Raw genomic sequence first — 15,929 nt, 5'->3', positions numbered from 1 at the left:
TTCCCCTTTGATTTTTTTTTTTTTTTTTTTTGAGACAGAGTCTCGCTTTGTTGCCCAGGCTAGAGTGAGTGCAGTGGCGTCAGCCTAGCTCACAGCAACCTCAAACTCCTGGGCTTCAAGCAATCCTGCTGCTTCAGCCTCCCAAGTAGCTGGGACTACAGGCATGCGCCACCATGTCCAGCTTATTTTTCTATATATATTAGTTGGCCAATTAATTTATTTCTATTTATAGTAGAGACGGGGTCTTACTCTTGCTCAGGCTGGTTTTGAACTCCTGACCTCGAGCAATCCACCCGCCTTGGCCTCCCAGAGTGCTAGGATTACAGGCGTGAGCCACCGCGCCCGGCCCGCTTGATGTTTTTATTACATACGAGTTGTGGCTATATTCTAGAAAATATAGAATCAACGACCCTAGAATCTAGTCTCAACCAGGTTAAAAGAACTTGATTCTCTCCCTCTTGTATAACTAATTTTTGTTTAATCTCTGTGTACTTTCCTCGTGTTTTTCCTTATCATTCTGTGTTTGAAGGCCTGTGTAACCTGAATTGCCACTTTCCTTTCGGAGACAGACAGAAATATGCATTTCATTTGTGTTTCAAGTATTAGACCCTTTCCCTTTCTCACTTTAGTTTTATGGTTTCTAAGACTTTGCCCTGAACTTCAAGTTCTTCTGGCCAATATAATACTGTCCTGGTTGTCAATGATTTTTAGTACCCACTGTAAATGAGAGCTTTTCTTTACCAAAGTTCTGCAAGATCTGTTCTGTGTTAACAACTACATTGTGTTCTTGAGTCAAGCCTAAGGCATGCAGGGCAGCTTCTTAGGAAAGCTGGAATGAAAATCAAGGGTGCTGAATATGTTTGTTTCCTTTCTGTTGTTCAAAATTTATTACACATAACTTATTTTGGTGATTACTACAGTAAATAAACACTTTTTACTTTAAAGAAATGGAAAGGGTAATTATTGGCTAACAGAATTTTTGTCTTTTTACTACTGACAAACCTGGACTTAGAAATGCCTGACCTCTGTGTATTCCTCTCCCAACTTGGGTACAGAATGAGAAATTTCCTACCAGTTACACTGTAGATGAGCAGTTTACTCCTCCTTGTTATCCTTTCTGGGAGCTGCTATCCCTGCCAGGGAGCCGGGACCTCAACTCAGTTTCCCCTTTCATTCTGGTCTCCACTTTGGTTCTGTGCCAATGATAGGAGAGGTGAGCGAGAGCAAGCAAGGGAAGGAAAAGCCCATCCTGCTGTTGCCATGGTATTATTCCACACCAGGTCCTCCTTCGTCACCTCCTTCACCACTCCCCCTATGGTCAAGAAAGAGTGACTTGACTGGCAACTTCAAAGGTGAGATTTTGAAGAAAAGAAGAGTGAGAAAGGGAAAACTCCATCCCAATATAGCTTCTGACTCTAATTCTCCCACTCCCTGTCATACTGCATCTCCTTTTGCCATAAAACTTTTTTTTCGGTTCTTTGTTTCACTAATTTCAAGCCTCAGGGTTCAGCCTCTGGCCAATTCCTTAGCTACTAAAGCTCCTGCCTGCCCCACTCCTCAACCATTCCACATCTGACTCCACTCCCATGCTGTTTTCTCTTGCACCAATGACAGTGACTTGGCTCTGGTGAAGCCCACTTTCATTGTCAGGGAGGAAGCAGAATGGCACCTAAAGGGAATGGCAGTGAGGGAAGATGTATTCATGGCACCTCAAGATGTATTTCTGTCATTTACCTTGATAAGTGTAAATAACATGCATATATTGCTATCTCTTTATTCATCATTATTCCTTAAATAATTACATATTACTTCCTATTCTTTCTATCTTTTCAATGTAATTATATATTTCCAAGACAAGATACTCAGTAGGCAAAGTTCAGGGAAGAGGGTAAGTCTGGCTGTTTCAATTTGGGAGTTGTCAGCATTCATATGATATCTAATATACAGATTGAATGAAAGCACCAGCCTCGATCCTTATGCAAAATGTTAGTAAAGCTCAATTTCTTTTTCATTTCTGGACAAATACATTTTTTAAAAATACGATGTTGGTACGCTGGTACACTCCAGTAGTCCTAGCTACTCAAGAGGCTGAGGCAGGAGGATCGCTTTAGCCCAGGAGTTTGAGTCCAGCCTGGCAACAGAGACAATATCTAAAAATAAAACAACCCCCCCAAAAAATCACCATGTGATTAGAAATACTCATATTTCTCATGCCCTGGGGTGCTGGCCCCTCACTTTGCAGAGCACTGTTCAGAGATACAGGAATCCAACAGCTGAGTTCTATGGAATGCATGTTTTCAATTTTACTATAACCTGGCAAATTGCTCTCCAAACTGCAGTGTACTAATTTACAAGCAGTTTATGAAGGAGTCCCTGTTTCTTCACATCCTTCCCTAAACTTTATTTTAAACAGTTTCTATATCTATTGGTCTGTGGGTTCATCTGTCCCCTCAGGAACCAGATTTCTGCTTTAACTGACTATTAGACAAGAAACCCCACTCATCATCACACAAGGCTAACTTTTAGGGTTTTGTTAAGAAAGGTTTTGTTAATAAACCAAGAATTAAGTATGGATTTGTTTATTCTTTTCTGATCCTCAGTAAATGTTTTAAACTAAATCATATAATGTTAAGACACTGTCACTGGGAGCCCAGTAAGCACTAATACCTTACTCCCTGTCCTTCAGTAAATATTTGTTGAATGAACAGAAGAAAATTTTCACTCTATAGTCTATGACCTAGTGAAAATACAATGGATGTCTCTCTTAATCCTCTCTTGTCTTTGCTTCTCCTACAAGAGCTACCAATTCTTGGCCGGGCAAGGTGGCTCACGCCTGTAATCCTAGTTCTCTGGGAGGCCGAGGCGGGCGGATTGCTCGAGGTCAGGAGTTCGAAACCAGCCTGAGCAAGAGTGAGACACCCCCCCCCATCTCTACCATAAATAGAAATAAATTAATTGGCCAACTATTATATATAGAAAAAATTAGCCGGGCATGGTGGCACATGCCTGTAGTCCCAGCTACTTGAGAGGCTGAGGCAGCAGGATTGCTTGAGCCAGGGAGTTTGAGGTTGCTGTGAGCTAGGCTGAGAGATTTTTTTTTTTTTTTTTTGAGACAGAGTCTCACTTTGTTGCCCAGGCTAGAGTGAGTGCCATGGCATCAGCCTAGCTCACAGCAACCTCAAACTCCCTGGCTCAAGCAATCCTGCTGCCTCAGCCTCCCAAGTAGCTGGGACTACAGGCATGTGCCACCATGCCTGGCTAATTTTTTCTATATATATTAGTTGGCCAATTAATTTATTTCTATTTATGGTAGAGATGGAGTCTCGCTCTTGCTCAGGTTGGTTTCGAACTCCTGACCTTGAGCAATCCACCCACCTTGGCTTCCCAGAGCGCTAGGATTCAGGTGTGAGCCACCATGCCCGGCCAAGAGTTACCAATTCTTGTCAATTCTACTTCTGGGATACCTTGTGTGGCTCTGTCCTTCTCTGCAATCCCATTACCATTGTCCAAAATTATAGTCAACTAAACCTCCTATCTTTTGTTTCTCATTCTCCCACTCCAAGTCTTTTTCCCTCTTCAATCTAATCTCCATGTAGCCACTAGAGTTATCTTTCTAAAGTTCAAATAAATATTAGTCCTCTTTATAAAAAAAAAACATTAATAGTACATGGCTTGCATGGCTTTTCATATCTTGTTTCAATCTATATATTTTTACAACTTCATCTCTTACTATTTCTCATCAAGCACCATGCCCTCTATCTCAAACTTGAGAAAAACCCAAGCGAATTATCACATTTCAACTTGCTGGTAACTCTTTTATGTTTATGTGACATTCTACCTGCTTATTTTCTGTCTGGGAAATACTCATCTAACAATATCCTTACTCATATTTTGGGATTCAAGTCAAATATTCCTCTAGGAAGCCTTCCTTGAATTCCCAGAGAGCTGTTCTTCTGTGTGCCCACAGAACTTTCTACTGACTCCTCTTATAGCAGTTATATTTGATTATGTTTACCTTTCTTGCCATCTCAAGCAATGCTGTTCAATAGAAATACACTACAAGCCACATATAATTTTAACTTTTCCAGTAGCCACATTAAAAAAGTAAAAAAGAAAACACATGAAAATAATTTTAATAAATTTTATTTAACCCAATATATCCCCAATATTATCATTTCAACATGAAACTAATATAAAATTTATTAATGAGGCATTTTACCTTACTATTATGATTTTATTAAGTCTTAAAAATCCAGCATTTTTTATACTTATAGCACATCCCAATCTGGACTGGCCACATTTCAAGTACTCAGTAGCCACACATGGCTAGTGGCTTCTGTATTAGACAACTAATGTGAGCTTTAAAAGGAATCATATCTTGGCTGGGCGTGGTAGCTCATGCCTGTACTCCTAGCACTCTGGGAGGCCAAGGTGGGCGGATTGCTCAAGGTCAGGAGTTCAAAATCAGCCTGAGCAAGACCCCATCTCTACTAAAAATAGAAAGAAATTAATTGACCAACTAAAAATATACATACAAAAAATTAGCCGGGCATGGTGGCGCATGCCTGTAGTCCCAGCTACTTGGGAGGCTGAGGCAGTAGGATCGCTTGAGCCCAGGAGTTTGAGGTTGCTGTGAGCTAGGCTGATGCCATGGCACTCACTCTAGCCTGGGCAACAAAGTGAGACTCTGTCTCTAAAAAATAAAATAAAATAAAAAAAAGAAAGGAATCATATCTTGTTCACTTTTTTATTCTCAGGTTCCTGACTTGTAAGAAATGCTTAACACTTGTTAAATGAATGAATGAATACATGTACAATGATAAAACGAGCTAGTAGTATTGTTTATCATGTGAAAGGCACTGTGATAAATAATATAAATGTGTATTCTTCCCTTACCAGCAAATAGTTGGTTAGCATTCAATGGCTACTTAATAGTCATTAAATAATGAGGCATCATCCTTGGGAAAGCCATTTAACTTTTTTTTTTTGAGACAAAATCTCACTCTGTTGCTCAGGATATAGTGCAGTGGTACCCTCATAGCTCAATGCAGCCTCAAACTCCTGGGCTCAAGCTATCCTCCTGCCTCAGCCTCTTGAGTAGCTGGGACTACACATGCATGCCACCATGTCCGGCTAATTTTTTTATTTTTTGTACAGATGAGGTCTTGCTATGTTGCCCAGGCTGGTCTCAAAGTCCTGGCCTCAAGGAATCCTCCAAACTTGGCTTCCCAAAGAGCTAGGATTATAGGCATGAGCCACCATGCGCAGACATGAGTTTCTTATGATGTCAATTTACTTATTTGTGAAAGGAGAGAGGTGATGGGCAAAATGACTGTTAAGATTAGTTTTAAAATTGACTGGGGACAAGTGGCTCACACCTGTAATCCTAGCACTTTGGGAGGCCAAGGCAGGAGGACTGCTTGAGGTCAGGAGTTTGAGAACAGCCTGAGCAAAAGTGAGACCCTGTTACTATAAAAACTAGAAAAATTAGCTGGGCATGGTGGTGTGTGCCTGTAGTCCCAGTTACTTGGGAAGCTGAGGAAGTAACATCACTTGAGCCCAGGAGTTTGAGGTTGCTGTGAGCCATGATGATGCCATTGCACTCTAGCCTGGGCAACAGAGTAAGACCCTGCCTTAAAAATAAAATAAAACAAAGTAAAATAAAATAAAAGATTAGTTCTAAAATAATGTGGCTATAAATAAACATAGAACATTTGGAGTAGGATCATGAAAACGATGAATGGATAAGGAGACAATGGAGACAATGTTGTGCAGTGGAAGGACAAATACTCTGGAATTAAGCACAACTGGGCTAGAATTCCCAACTCAGTTGTGTGATCTTAAGCAACTTTAGTAAATTCTCCTATCTTCCATTTCTTCATCAGTAAAAAGGAGATAGTATACCCACCTTGTTGTGAGCTTGAAAATAATGTCTATAAAGTGTCTGGCATATTCATTTATCTTCAAAAATAGAACATAGACATTATATTATAGGTTCTAGAAAATCTTATATTTTATTTTCTTAAGATTTAACAAATGCAGTCATGCACTGCATAACAATGTTTTAGTCAACAATAGACCATGATATAATGGTGGTTCCATAAGATTATAATGGAGCTGAAAAATTTCTATCCACTAGTAATTTATGTTACAATTACCTACAATATTCAGTGCAGGAACATGCTGTGCAGGTTTATAACCTAGGAGCAATAGGATGTACCTATTGAAATCTAGGTCTAAGTGTTCAGTAATCTATACCATTGAGGATTGTGTAAATATACTCTATGATGGTTCAACATCGACCAAATCACTTACGGAAACATTTCTTAGTATGTATCCCCATCATTAAGGAATACATATACTTTAAGATAGGGCTTACCATATGCCAAAAACTATTATAAGTGCTTTAAATTATTCAACTCTATAGTACCTCTCTGATATAGGTACTATTACTGTCATTTCCATTTCAGATCCAGGGGATCTGAGGCACAGTGGTTAAATAACTTGCCCAACCAAGGTCACATAAGTAGTAAGTGGTGGTGCTGGGATGCTACACCCAGAAGTTCAGTTCTAGAGTCAGAATTCTTTTTTTTTCTTTTGAGACAGAGTCTATTGACAAGGCTAGAGTGCTGTGGCATCAGCCTAGTTCACAGCAACCTCAAACTCCTGGGCTCAAGTGATCCTCCTGCCTCAGCCTCCCCAGTAGCTGGGACTACAGGTGCATGCCACCATGCCAGGCTATTTTTTTCTATTTTTAGTAGAGACTGAGGTCTCGCTCTTGCTCAGGGTGATCTCGAACTCCTGAGCTCAAGCCATCCTCCCCCATCGGCCTCCCAGAGTGCTAGGACTACAGATGTGAGCCACTGCACCTGTGCCTAGAGTCAGAATTCTTAAACACTATGCTCTATTCTCAAGTCATCCACTGCTGATTTCATTAGAAAAAAAAATCTACAATTGGCTCTAAAAAATACCAGGACAGGGTGATTCAATGGCTTTGCTTATGGGAAAACTGTAATCTGTACATCATTCTCTATTCTGGATTAAGGAGATTAGCAAATGAGTCAAATATGTTTTATTTCCTCAGAGAGTCATACCTTTGTATACACTGGCAATTGTTTTACACATAGGTGTGGTTGGCTGCCTGAAGTTCTCCCAGCTTGTGGCCTTTGCTTGCAAATATATCTGGGAGGAGGCCATATCCTACAAGCTCAAGGGTGTACTGGAATGACCTTAGAGACTTCAGGTACTACTCTCAGAAAGCACCACCCAAAGAGCAGGAAATAGGCAAGTTAGAATCTGTGGCTTGCACCTTGGACATGCTATGAGGTTAGAATAAAGATGACAAAATAGTGATTCTCATTTCTGGGCATCTGTAGCAGCTGTTCTGACTCATGTGCAAAGGGAGTAAATCCCTAAGGAAGAAATAAAAAGAAAAAAAGGAGACAAGAAAAAGAATTATTCTCAGGGTTCTATTCAGTTACTGCTGCCCCGAAATGAGATCCAAACCATGACAATGCCACCCACAAAAGAAGAACAAAATGATGACCAGCTGGAAAGAAATTGGCCAGCAAGATGGTTTCTTCTTTTCACAACTATGCTTGGGAAATTGACGATAGATGGCATCTAAACAAATGTTACAAATACTGTGCCTCTCTTACCAATACCTGGGAGCTAGGTAACACTAGGACACCTTTATCAATGAACAAGATCTACAGGAGACAGTTGAGAACCCAAACGTCAATGATCAGGGAACAAAGAGTGCTTTAGAAGAGCCAGGAACATAGCAGCTCTATTTTTGTTCCACTTAGATTAAAACTGTAGAATATCTGAGGGTCAGATCATTCACCTCCAGATGAAAACCAAACTAATTTCATAGATCTGAAACACCCAAAACATATACTGAGTTTCACCTACTTTTTGGAGATGAGGAAATGAAGCCACAGGAACCTGTGTATATTTGCCCAGACTGCCAATCAATATACTACTGGACATTTTTTTTTTCTAAGAACCATTAAAAATATTACTAAAGCGGATCAATTCTGGATGTCATAATTGGGTGCAGATCAAGATAGAGATCACCAAATTAACAACAGAGAATAACTGCTATCACTAGAATTTGGCTCATTTGAGAAAAGTTGCCTGTAACTCTTTCTATGCTATGAGAGTGAACATCTCTGATGCATTTTAGACAACTGTGATGGGTTCTCTACTGTAACTACAAAGAAAGTTATATTCCTTCTAGTTTTATCAAAACAAACATGTTTAACGTGCAATAGTTACTTTTAAATATTTCACATTTACAACTGTCAAGTAATCTGTAATGATAAAGCCGTGGTGAATATAATTATTAATTTCACGAATTCCATGAGGGACATAAGATTCTGTGCTACTCATTGTGAGGAATACAAACGTGTCTAAGGACAAGACAGAACAACTTGATCTTGTTTTGGAAAAGGCAAATGTAGCATAGTAGAAAGATAATGGGGCTTCCCATAATAGAGACCCAGATTTCAATCCTTCTTCTGCCACCTAACAGTTGTGTGACTTTGCACAAGTTAGTTGTCTCTTTGAGCCTCAATTTCCTCTTCTACAAAATTCAGGGCCGGCCCGGTGGCTCACGCCTGTAATCCTAGCACTCTGGGAAGCCGAGGCGGGCAGATTGCTTGAGGTCTGGAGTTCGAAACCAGCCTGAGCAACAGCAAGACCCTGTCTCTACTAAAAACAGAAAGAAACTAATTGGCCAACTAATATATATATAGAAAAAATCAGCTGGGCACGGTGGCACATGCCTGTAGTCCCAGCTACTCAGGAGGCTGAGGCACCAGGATTGCTTGAGCCCAGGAGTGTGAGGTTGCTGTGAGCTAGGCTGACGCCATGGCACTCACTCTAGCCTGGGCAACAAAGCGAGACTGTCTCAAAAAAACCCCCAAAAACAAAAAACCAAAATTCAGATAAACAGATGAATGTTTGTAGAGGGTTGCTGTGAGAATAGAGAGAAGACCTCATCAGAACTATTAAATATTTTGAATAAGGCTGACAGAAGAATATATTGTGTTAGAAAATGATACATGCAATAAGAAATGTGTTTCCTCAGAGCAGTATTTGCATTAAAAATATAGTGCTTGACCTTACTTGTTTTCTGTTTTTAAGGAAGTTATAAAATTCAGAGAGATTCATAAGTAACTATAACTATATTCTGTGTAGCATACTGGTTTTGGTGTTTATTTCTATGTATTTTCTCAGTAACATATGGTATCTCTCTTTAGGCTATAAACTATAATAGCACATTTTTTGGCTTGGTGTAATTTACTTTCATTTACCAAACATTGTTTCTATGGCATAGATCAAAAGCATATACAGGTGTTTCATATTTGAATAAAGTTAACAATACAGTTGATACCAATATATGGCAGCCCAATTTTCAAGGCTCATGACAGACAGGAAACGCAGTTGAATGAATGATTATATTTTTTGATATCATTACATTTTCTAAGTTAAACTCTTGGGCAAAATCCTTCATCACCCTTTGTTAAGTGTCACTTTTTGTAGATATATATTAATTCTCTGCATTTGTTTAAGAATGATGGTGCATTATGGAGGATTCTGGCCATACAACATGCCCTACCCATGAACTTGTACTATCTTGGAGAGTAAGCCATTGTTTTATTTTTAAGTCTTCCTCCAAAGAGCACTCTGTCCATCTGTGGGGGTCTCTGCTGGAGGCACGTTTCATACACATGTTGAGATCCCTTTATGGCCTCTACAGCTATTTTGGAAAATCATAAGGTACTCATTAAGGTATTAAATAATTACATCATGTGTTTTCCTCAGAATTAAGTATTAATTTATGTTTTTGTACTTCTATAGGTATTTTTGAAAAAGAAATTAAGATATTTGCACAAATAATAAAAAATTTTTGAAGAAAGTATTTTCTAGAAATAGTGCCTAACTGTAGATAGAATGCTGATAAATCTTAGCACTGGTTAACTTAGCTCCATGTAGGAAGAGGCTCCCAAATCCCCCATGCTGGGTTAGATTCTCTTTCTATGTATTTCTGCATCCTGTATTTTATTGAATTGTTTATTTCTGTCTCTCCATTACACCCTAGCTCTGTGGAAAAATACTGTCATATCTAACTTTATGAGCGTAGTTCAGCATAAAGTCATTTATCTGAATTAAACAACTTAATGACTAAATTAATAAATATGAATACTGTAACCTTCAACTGTTTTTTGTTAGTGGTGCCCTTTTACAGGCTAGAATTTGGCCCAAAGTTTTTGTTTGTTTTGGGAGAATATAAGTGTTTCCCCTGACCCTTGGCTGTTTCAGAATTCTGCTACCGGATTGGGTAGGTTCTAAGGCACACTTGTCTTGCCTAAAGTAGTGGAATGCATCATCTCTGGTAAGCAAGAGTGCTAGCTTTGTGTTCGGTGCCCTTCTCCAGAAATGACAGTACTGTGAGTTCCTTACAAGCAGAAGCCACAGGCAGAAACCATGCGAATTAAAGTTTCCTGGGCTCAGAACTTACATCTGACACAAAGTAGGCAGCTCAGTAAGCTTTTCTAGTTTGTAATTAGATGCAGTGGCTATGACTGCTTTTAGTTACTAACAGACCCAGCCACTGAAACAAGCTCTAAATCCACAAAGAAAAATTACCCTGAGCTATCATGGCCCATCCTTAAAGAACCAACCGTTTGTGCTATTCATCGTGCCAGGAGCTTTCACTCATTTTAACTTCTCACGCACCCTTTTTTTTCTTCCTATGATTTGCAGTTTTTGAATGATAGCCAAATCCCAGTGGGGACTGTTTATATCATGGAGTCCTAAAAGGTTATGGTAATGTTATTACAGAATAAATCTCACGATCCTTTTATTATATGAGTTATATTATGACATAGAGTGTGTAGACTGCACTAATCTTGTGTCTGGCTTGATGAATTTTTACATATGTTAGCTTTACAAATGTATATATCCCGTAACTACCACCCAGATCAAGACACAGACCGCTTCCAGCTCCCATTAGGTCCCCTCGTGCCCCTTCCCACCCAACATTCCCCGTCACCCCCCAGAGATAAACATCATGCTAACTTCTCTCACCGTCGATAACTTTTGTACAGAATTATTCTGGAGGAAGCAGAAGATGGAATGACTTGGCCCACAGTCCCGCAGGGCTGGAGGAGACCCAGGCTCGGTTCCCTGCCTACTGGGCACCCCGCGGCGCTCCCATAGAGCCATGGCTCCGCTCTCGCCCACCCGAATCAGACCCGTCAAGCTGGTAGTTCTCCAAGCGGATCCGGCACATCCAGCAATGGCCGGAGGGGCCCGGGCCCCACCTAGGCAGATGCCCTAGCACGCCACAATGGCTGCCTCGCGGGCTCCCGCGCGGGCCTCGCCTCACGCCCCCCACCTTTGGAGCCGGCGCCCCTCCCGCGCTACCCGCAGCCGGGCGTGGCCCTCAGCGAGACCCGGCGGGACGCGAGCGGCCAGCGGGGGCGCTCCTGGGCCCGGGATGTGGGGCGCGCGCCCATTGGCTGAGCTTTCCCCCGCCAGCGGGCGGCCTCAGCGCCCACCTCCCGGCCCTCTCTCCGCGCCCCCATTGGCCGTTCGCGTCCCGCTGGCGTCCGCTCCCGCCCTCCTCCCGCCTAGATGGAAACCCGGTTGAGGGGTGGGAAGGTGGAGCGGGGAGGAGGCTGAGCGATCCTCCTGGTAAGGGTGCAAGAGAGAGCCAATCAGAAGCAGACGTGGAAAAGAGGCGCCAAGCCAGCCAGTCACATCCCGAGGTGCGGTCGGGGCCGCTGACGCGAGTGCAGGCCTCAGCCAATGGGCGTGCCCTTGCTCGTCCGCTCTTCAGCAGCCGGCGGGGGCGGTGGAAAAGCTAGTGAGGAGAGCGCGACGGCGGCGGCAGCGGCGGCGGCGGCGCAGCCATCGCTGGACGGCCAGGGGGAGAGCGAGGCCCGAGCCTCTGCATCGAGGTGAGTGGCGGGGGCGCCGGCGATAGAGGCCAGGCTGCAGGCTCTTCCCCGCCTGGCCGAGTCAGCGGCTGCGGGAGCCGGGGCCGCAGGCCGGGCCGAGGCGGGGGCGACGACCCGCCGCCCCGCCCCCGCCCTCGCCCCCGCCCCCGCCCCCGCCCTTGCGGTGTTCTGCCCAGAGCTGGGGGCGCCCGCTACAGCCCTGGTGGTCTGTGCGCGGCTTGGCCGGGCCGCTGCCCTCTGGGGGCTCGGGACCGCGAGGGGGACGGAGGGAGGGGCCTGGTTGGTAGCCGCGGAGCCCGGGGGCGCAGCCAGGGGTGGGAGGCCGCGTAGAGGTGGCGAAGGTGGGGCGGGGTGGTTAACGGAGGAGCAGGTTCGCGTGCTCGATGGAGGGTGGTAGCAAAAGGAGGCCTGTGATTGAAGGATTCCGTGTCTGGGGAGGAAGAAAGTGATGGGAAATGGGTGATGCTCAGAAAAGGGTGCTAAGGGAGAAGGCGCGGCGCCGGGGAGTGTGGTTGGCTTCTGGAAGTAGGCATTGATGGGGGTCGGGGTGAAATCACCTGGGAGAGAAGGGAGGACCAGCTTGATTTCTGAAGGTTAAGGTCTGTGGACAAACGGGGACATGTGGATCTGGAGTAAGAGGCACCTACTGAAACCGGAAGGTGACTGAGAGGTGGTTTTAGGTGAGGTGTGAATGGAGACCGTTTGAAGGAGTTATGTGGCCTGTTAAGAGAAAAGTACACAAGGAACAAACGAGGTAGATTTATGTATGGTAGCCAAAGGCTATGACTCTTACGAGTAGTTGAGCAAGAACAACTGTCCTTTTCGGCAGTGCTGGGAGAGTCTAAAGTCTGAGGTAGGGGTTAGTCAGCCAGATTCCTAGCTTCATTCACTACTCATTGAGGGCCAAACATTTGGACTTGTTAATTCTCACTTCTGAGGCTGACCATCCTTTTCATTCCCTATCTCTCCTCCCACCTCCGTGACAGTTCATCTCATTGTTTTGCCTCAGCAGCACACAAACTCACCCTCTCAGAAGTAATGGTATAAGTATTGCTTTTGATAGGAGGGCAGTGAGACATCGCTGAATTCTTTACATTAAAAAACAAAAGTAGAATGTTTTGGTTTAAGCAACATCAGAAGATACTGTCAGAAAATCTGCCCTGCAGGGAAGTTTCTCAGTTATCTTGTTGAGCATGTGTGATATAGCATAAAAATGATGCAAGATCTTTTACAGTAACACAAGTGAGAATTCATGTGTAAGTATGATCCTGTTATTCTTAGGATCAACTATTTTGATGTAGTGGAGTTTGATTATGTATTATGTTTGTTGGGAAATTTTTCAGCCTTGGGATGAGTTTTGTAGCTAAATAGATTCAAAGTTCTTTTCACTCAGAGGAAAGAAACACATGTGTAGCACTGCCACTGTCTTTCTGTTTGAAGCTTTTGGAATTTCTATTTGTGAGGTGTGGGCAGAGTTTCGGGGCAGAGAAGAGGTAATAGGAAAGAAGGCGGCCCACTACTACATTTCCAGTGGATTTAAATGGGAGATATAATTTCTGTTTCAGGACAGGACAAAAGGATTGGGAAGAGTTATAGTGTCAAGGACAGAAGCCAAAGGGAGCATTTGTTGTGTAGGATGTTTCCTTGTTAACCGGATCAGCAAAGCATTGTAACTAATAGACCATTCTTTAGGATGTAGAAACAATTTTGTGGAAGTTATTTCTTGGTAATGCTATTCACTGTGATCACATTTTACCTTTAGTATAACAGAATACCTAAGTGCTGAGGCGACTTGGAGAGAGAAGTAATCTGAGTGGTGTGGAGTTAATCAGGGAAGGTTTCCTGGAAGAGGTGAGTTTTGAGCCATCGTCTGAACTAGGAGTTGGGATATGGGTTATTAGAAGACATGAGGATGACATCCCAGTAGTTTGGACATGGTATAAGCAATTATGGACAAGAGTGACAAATTAAAAATGGTTTTTAAGGAGAATTGAGGATTTGAATGAGGATTTAGGGGTGTGGAAATCAACTAAGCCTGTTGCAGCTTAGCTGATAAATGATGATTCTGTATGGTGGCTAGAGGGGAAGAATTAAAACAGTAGATCATGTGTTGGAGATAGGTAATAAAGGAAAGAGCACAAAAACATTTTTTGATAATTATGGTAAGAGAATATAGTCAAAGTAAGTTGGGTTATTGAGAGGTAGATTTGATGCTCAACCATATATAGTAATCAGAAACATTTTTGAGTCCTATACTAGATTGTATTGATAATAATAGCAAAATTTATTGAGTGTGCTTTGTACCAGATACTGTTTTGGGCTTTCCAAGTATCATCTTCTTTTTTTAAAAAAATTTCTTGTAGCTGATACCTTGATTTCATTCTTTTGATTATATTTATTTTATAGATGAGGGTGATAAGATTCAGAGAGATTTAATTTGCTCAAGGTCACAAAGCCAGCAAGGGGTAGATCAGGATGGCCAAAATCAGTAAATGTTAATTGAAAATCTGCTTGATACCAGGCACTATACTGAGTGCTGGGGATTCAAAATTGACAAGAAAACTCAAAAAGTCAGGCCTTATCTATATTTAGAGGTTGTCGGGAGTTTATAGAAAAAGCCAGTGTAGAAAGAAAAGGATTAGTTCAAGAGATTTTTGTACATATTGAGGAATACACTATTTAGAGAAACTTGAGATGAATAGAGTTTTAAGAAAGAGGAAGTGGTCAGCAACACAAGATGTAGCTGAGAGACTCAGAACAACAATTACTGAAAAACCATTGAGTTAAGGAAAAAAGTAATGTAAATTTAGCCTCAAGAAAGCTAGAATGAAAGAATTAATATATGGACTGGTAGTTAATTGTATTTAGTGGCAAGTACTCCATACAAATTTAAAAATTTGGTATGATCACTGTTAAGATCAAATTCATAGTGGCCAGGCATGGTGGCTTATGCCTGCCTGTAATCCTAGCACTCTGGGTAGCCGAGGGGGGTGGATTGCTCAAGGTCAGGAGTTTGAAACCAGCCTGAGCAAGAGCGAGACCCCATCTCTACTAAAAATAGAAAGAAATTAATTGGCCAACTGAAAAAATATATATAGAAAAAATTAGCTGGGCATGGTGGCACATGCTGTAGTTCCAGCTACTCGGGAGGCTGAGGCAGGAGAATCCCTGAGCCCAGGAGCTCGAGGTTGCTATGAGCTAGGATGATGCCACGGCACTTTAGCCCAGGCAACAAAGTAAGACTGTCTCAAAAAAAAAAGAAAAGAAGAAATTCATAGGAAAGGTGATGGTATGGCCCCTTGTTATGTTTTAGTCTTTGACTGGAAAGATCATGGGTAGTTTAAAATGCTTGTACTTTCTTGTATTTTTCCAAATTTTAAAAAACAGGTATTATTTTTATAATTGAGAGGATAACCATTCAACTGAAATGAGTTGAGGGAGTATGTGAGTAGGCTAGTCTGAACTTGAGATATGAGAAAAGGTGGTCTTATTTCAGTACCTGCTCCATAAGAGCTACCTTGATAGGCATGATCCTATCTTGGAAAAGATTGGGTTGTCACTGATAGAAACTGAAACTGCACATACTGAAAGATGGCATTTGCTTAATTTGAGAGATCAGGTTACTAACATACTATGTATGAATCATGGAGCTACAGTCTTAGCTCTCCTGAATATTTGTTTTCTTAGGGTTTAATAATTGAATTTAAGGGTTAAAAAAAAAAAACAAACCCACAGCAAACCATTCATAGAATTGAGTCATTTTTAGCTGTTTCTTTTGGCCTTATACCCTTACTTTGTTGTTTCAAGGCAATAAACTTTTCTTATCAAGTAATTATTCCCAAGCAAACTAGTAGTATGTGCCATAGCATCAGTACAGATTTCCTCCAATCTCCTAAATGGAGAGGGAGGAGTCTGGTAAATTAATTTAGTATTTAGTGTACTTTCATTTGGCCCATA

General features: G+C 42.0%; 1 protein-coding gene across 6 annotated transcripts in view; it reads left to right on the top strand.

Annotated features, from left to right (window-relative positions):
* The first annotated feature begins 11,549 nt into the window (after positions 1–11,549).
* FAR1 (fatty acyl-CoA reductase 1) overlaps positions 11,550–15,929 on the top strand; it is a 65,584-nt gene continuing 61,204 nt past the window's right edge. The window contains exons 1-2 of one of the 6 annotated variants that reach the window (XM_020286558.2): positions 11,871–11,972; positions 13,735–13,823. Coding sequence is in view for 4 of the 6 variants with exons in the window: in XM_012780726.2 (XP_012636180.1) it covers positions 11,821–11,972 (152 nt within the window). In the remaining 2 variants the exon portion in view is untranslated. Of the gene's footprint in view, positions 11,973–12,239; positions 12,314–13,734; positions 13,824–15,929 lie in introns of those variants that run through there. The other 5 variants (XM_020286560.2, XM_012780726.2, XM_012780729.2 and 2 more) reach the window with 5 other exon arrangements.

This window comes from Microcebus murinus, chromosome 4 (genome assembly GCF_040939455.1).
Source record: "Microcebus murinus isolate Inina chromosome 4, M.murinus_Inina_mat1.0, whole genome shotgun sequence".
NCBI classification, from domain to species: Eukaryota; Metazoa; Chordata; class Mammalia; order Primates; family Cheirogaleidae; genus Microcebus; species Microcebus murinus.
The sequence above is the reverse complement of the archived record's forward strand: the minus strand, read 5'-3'. Positions and strand labels throughout refer to the sequence as shown.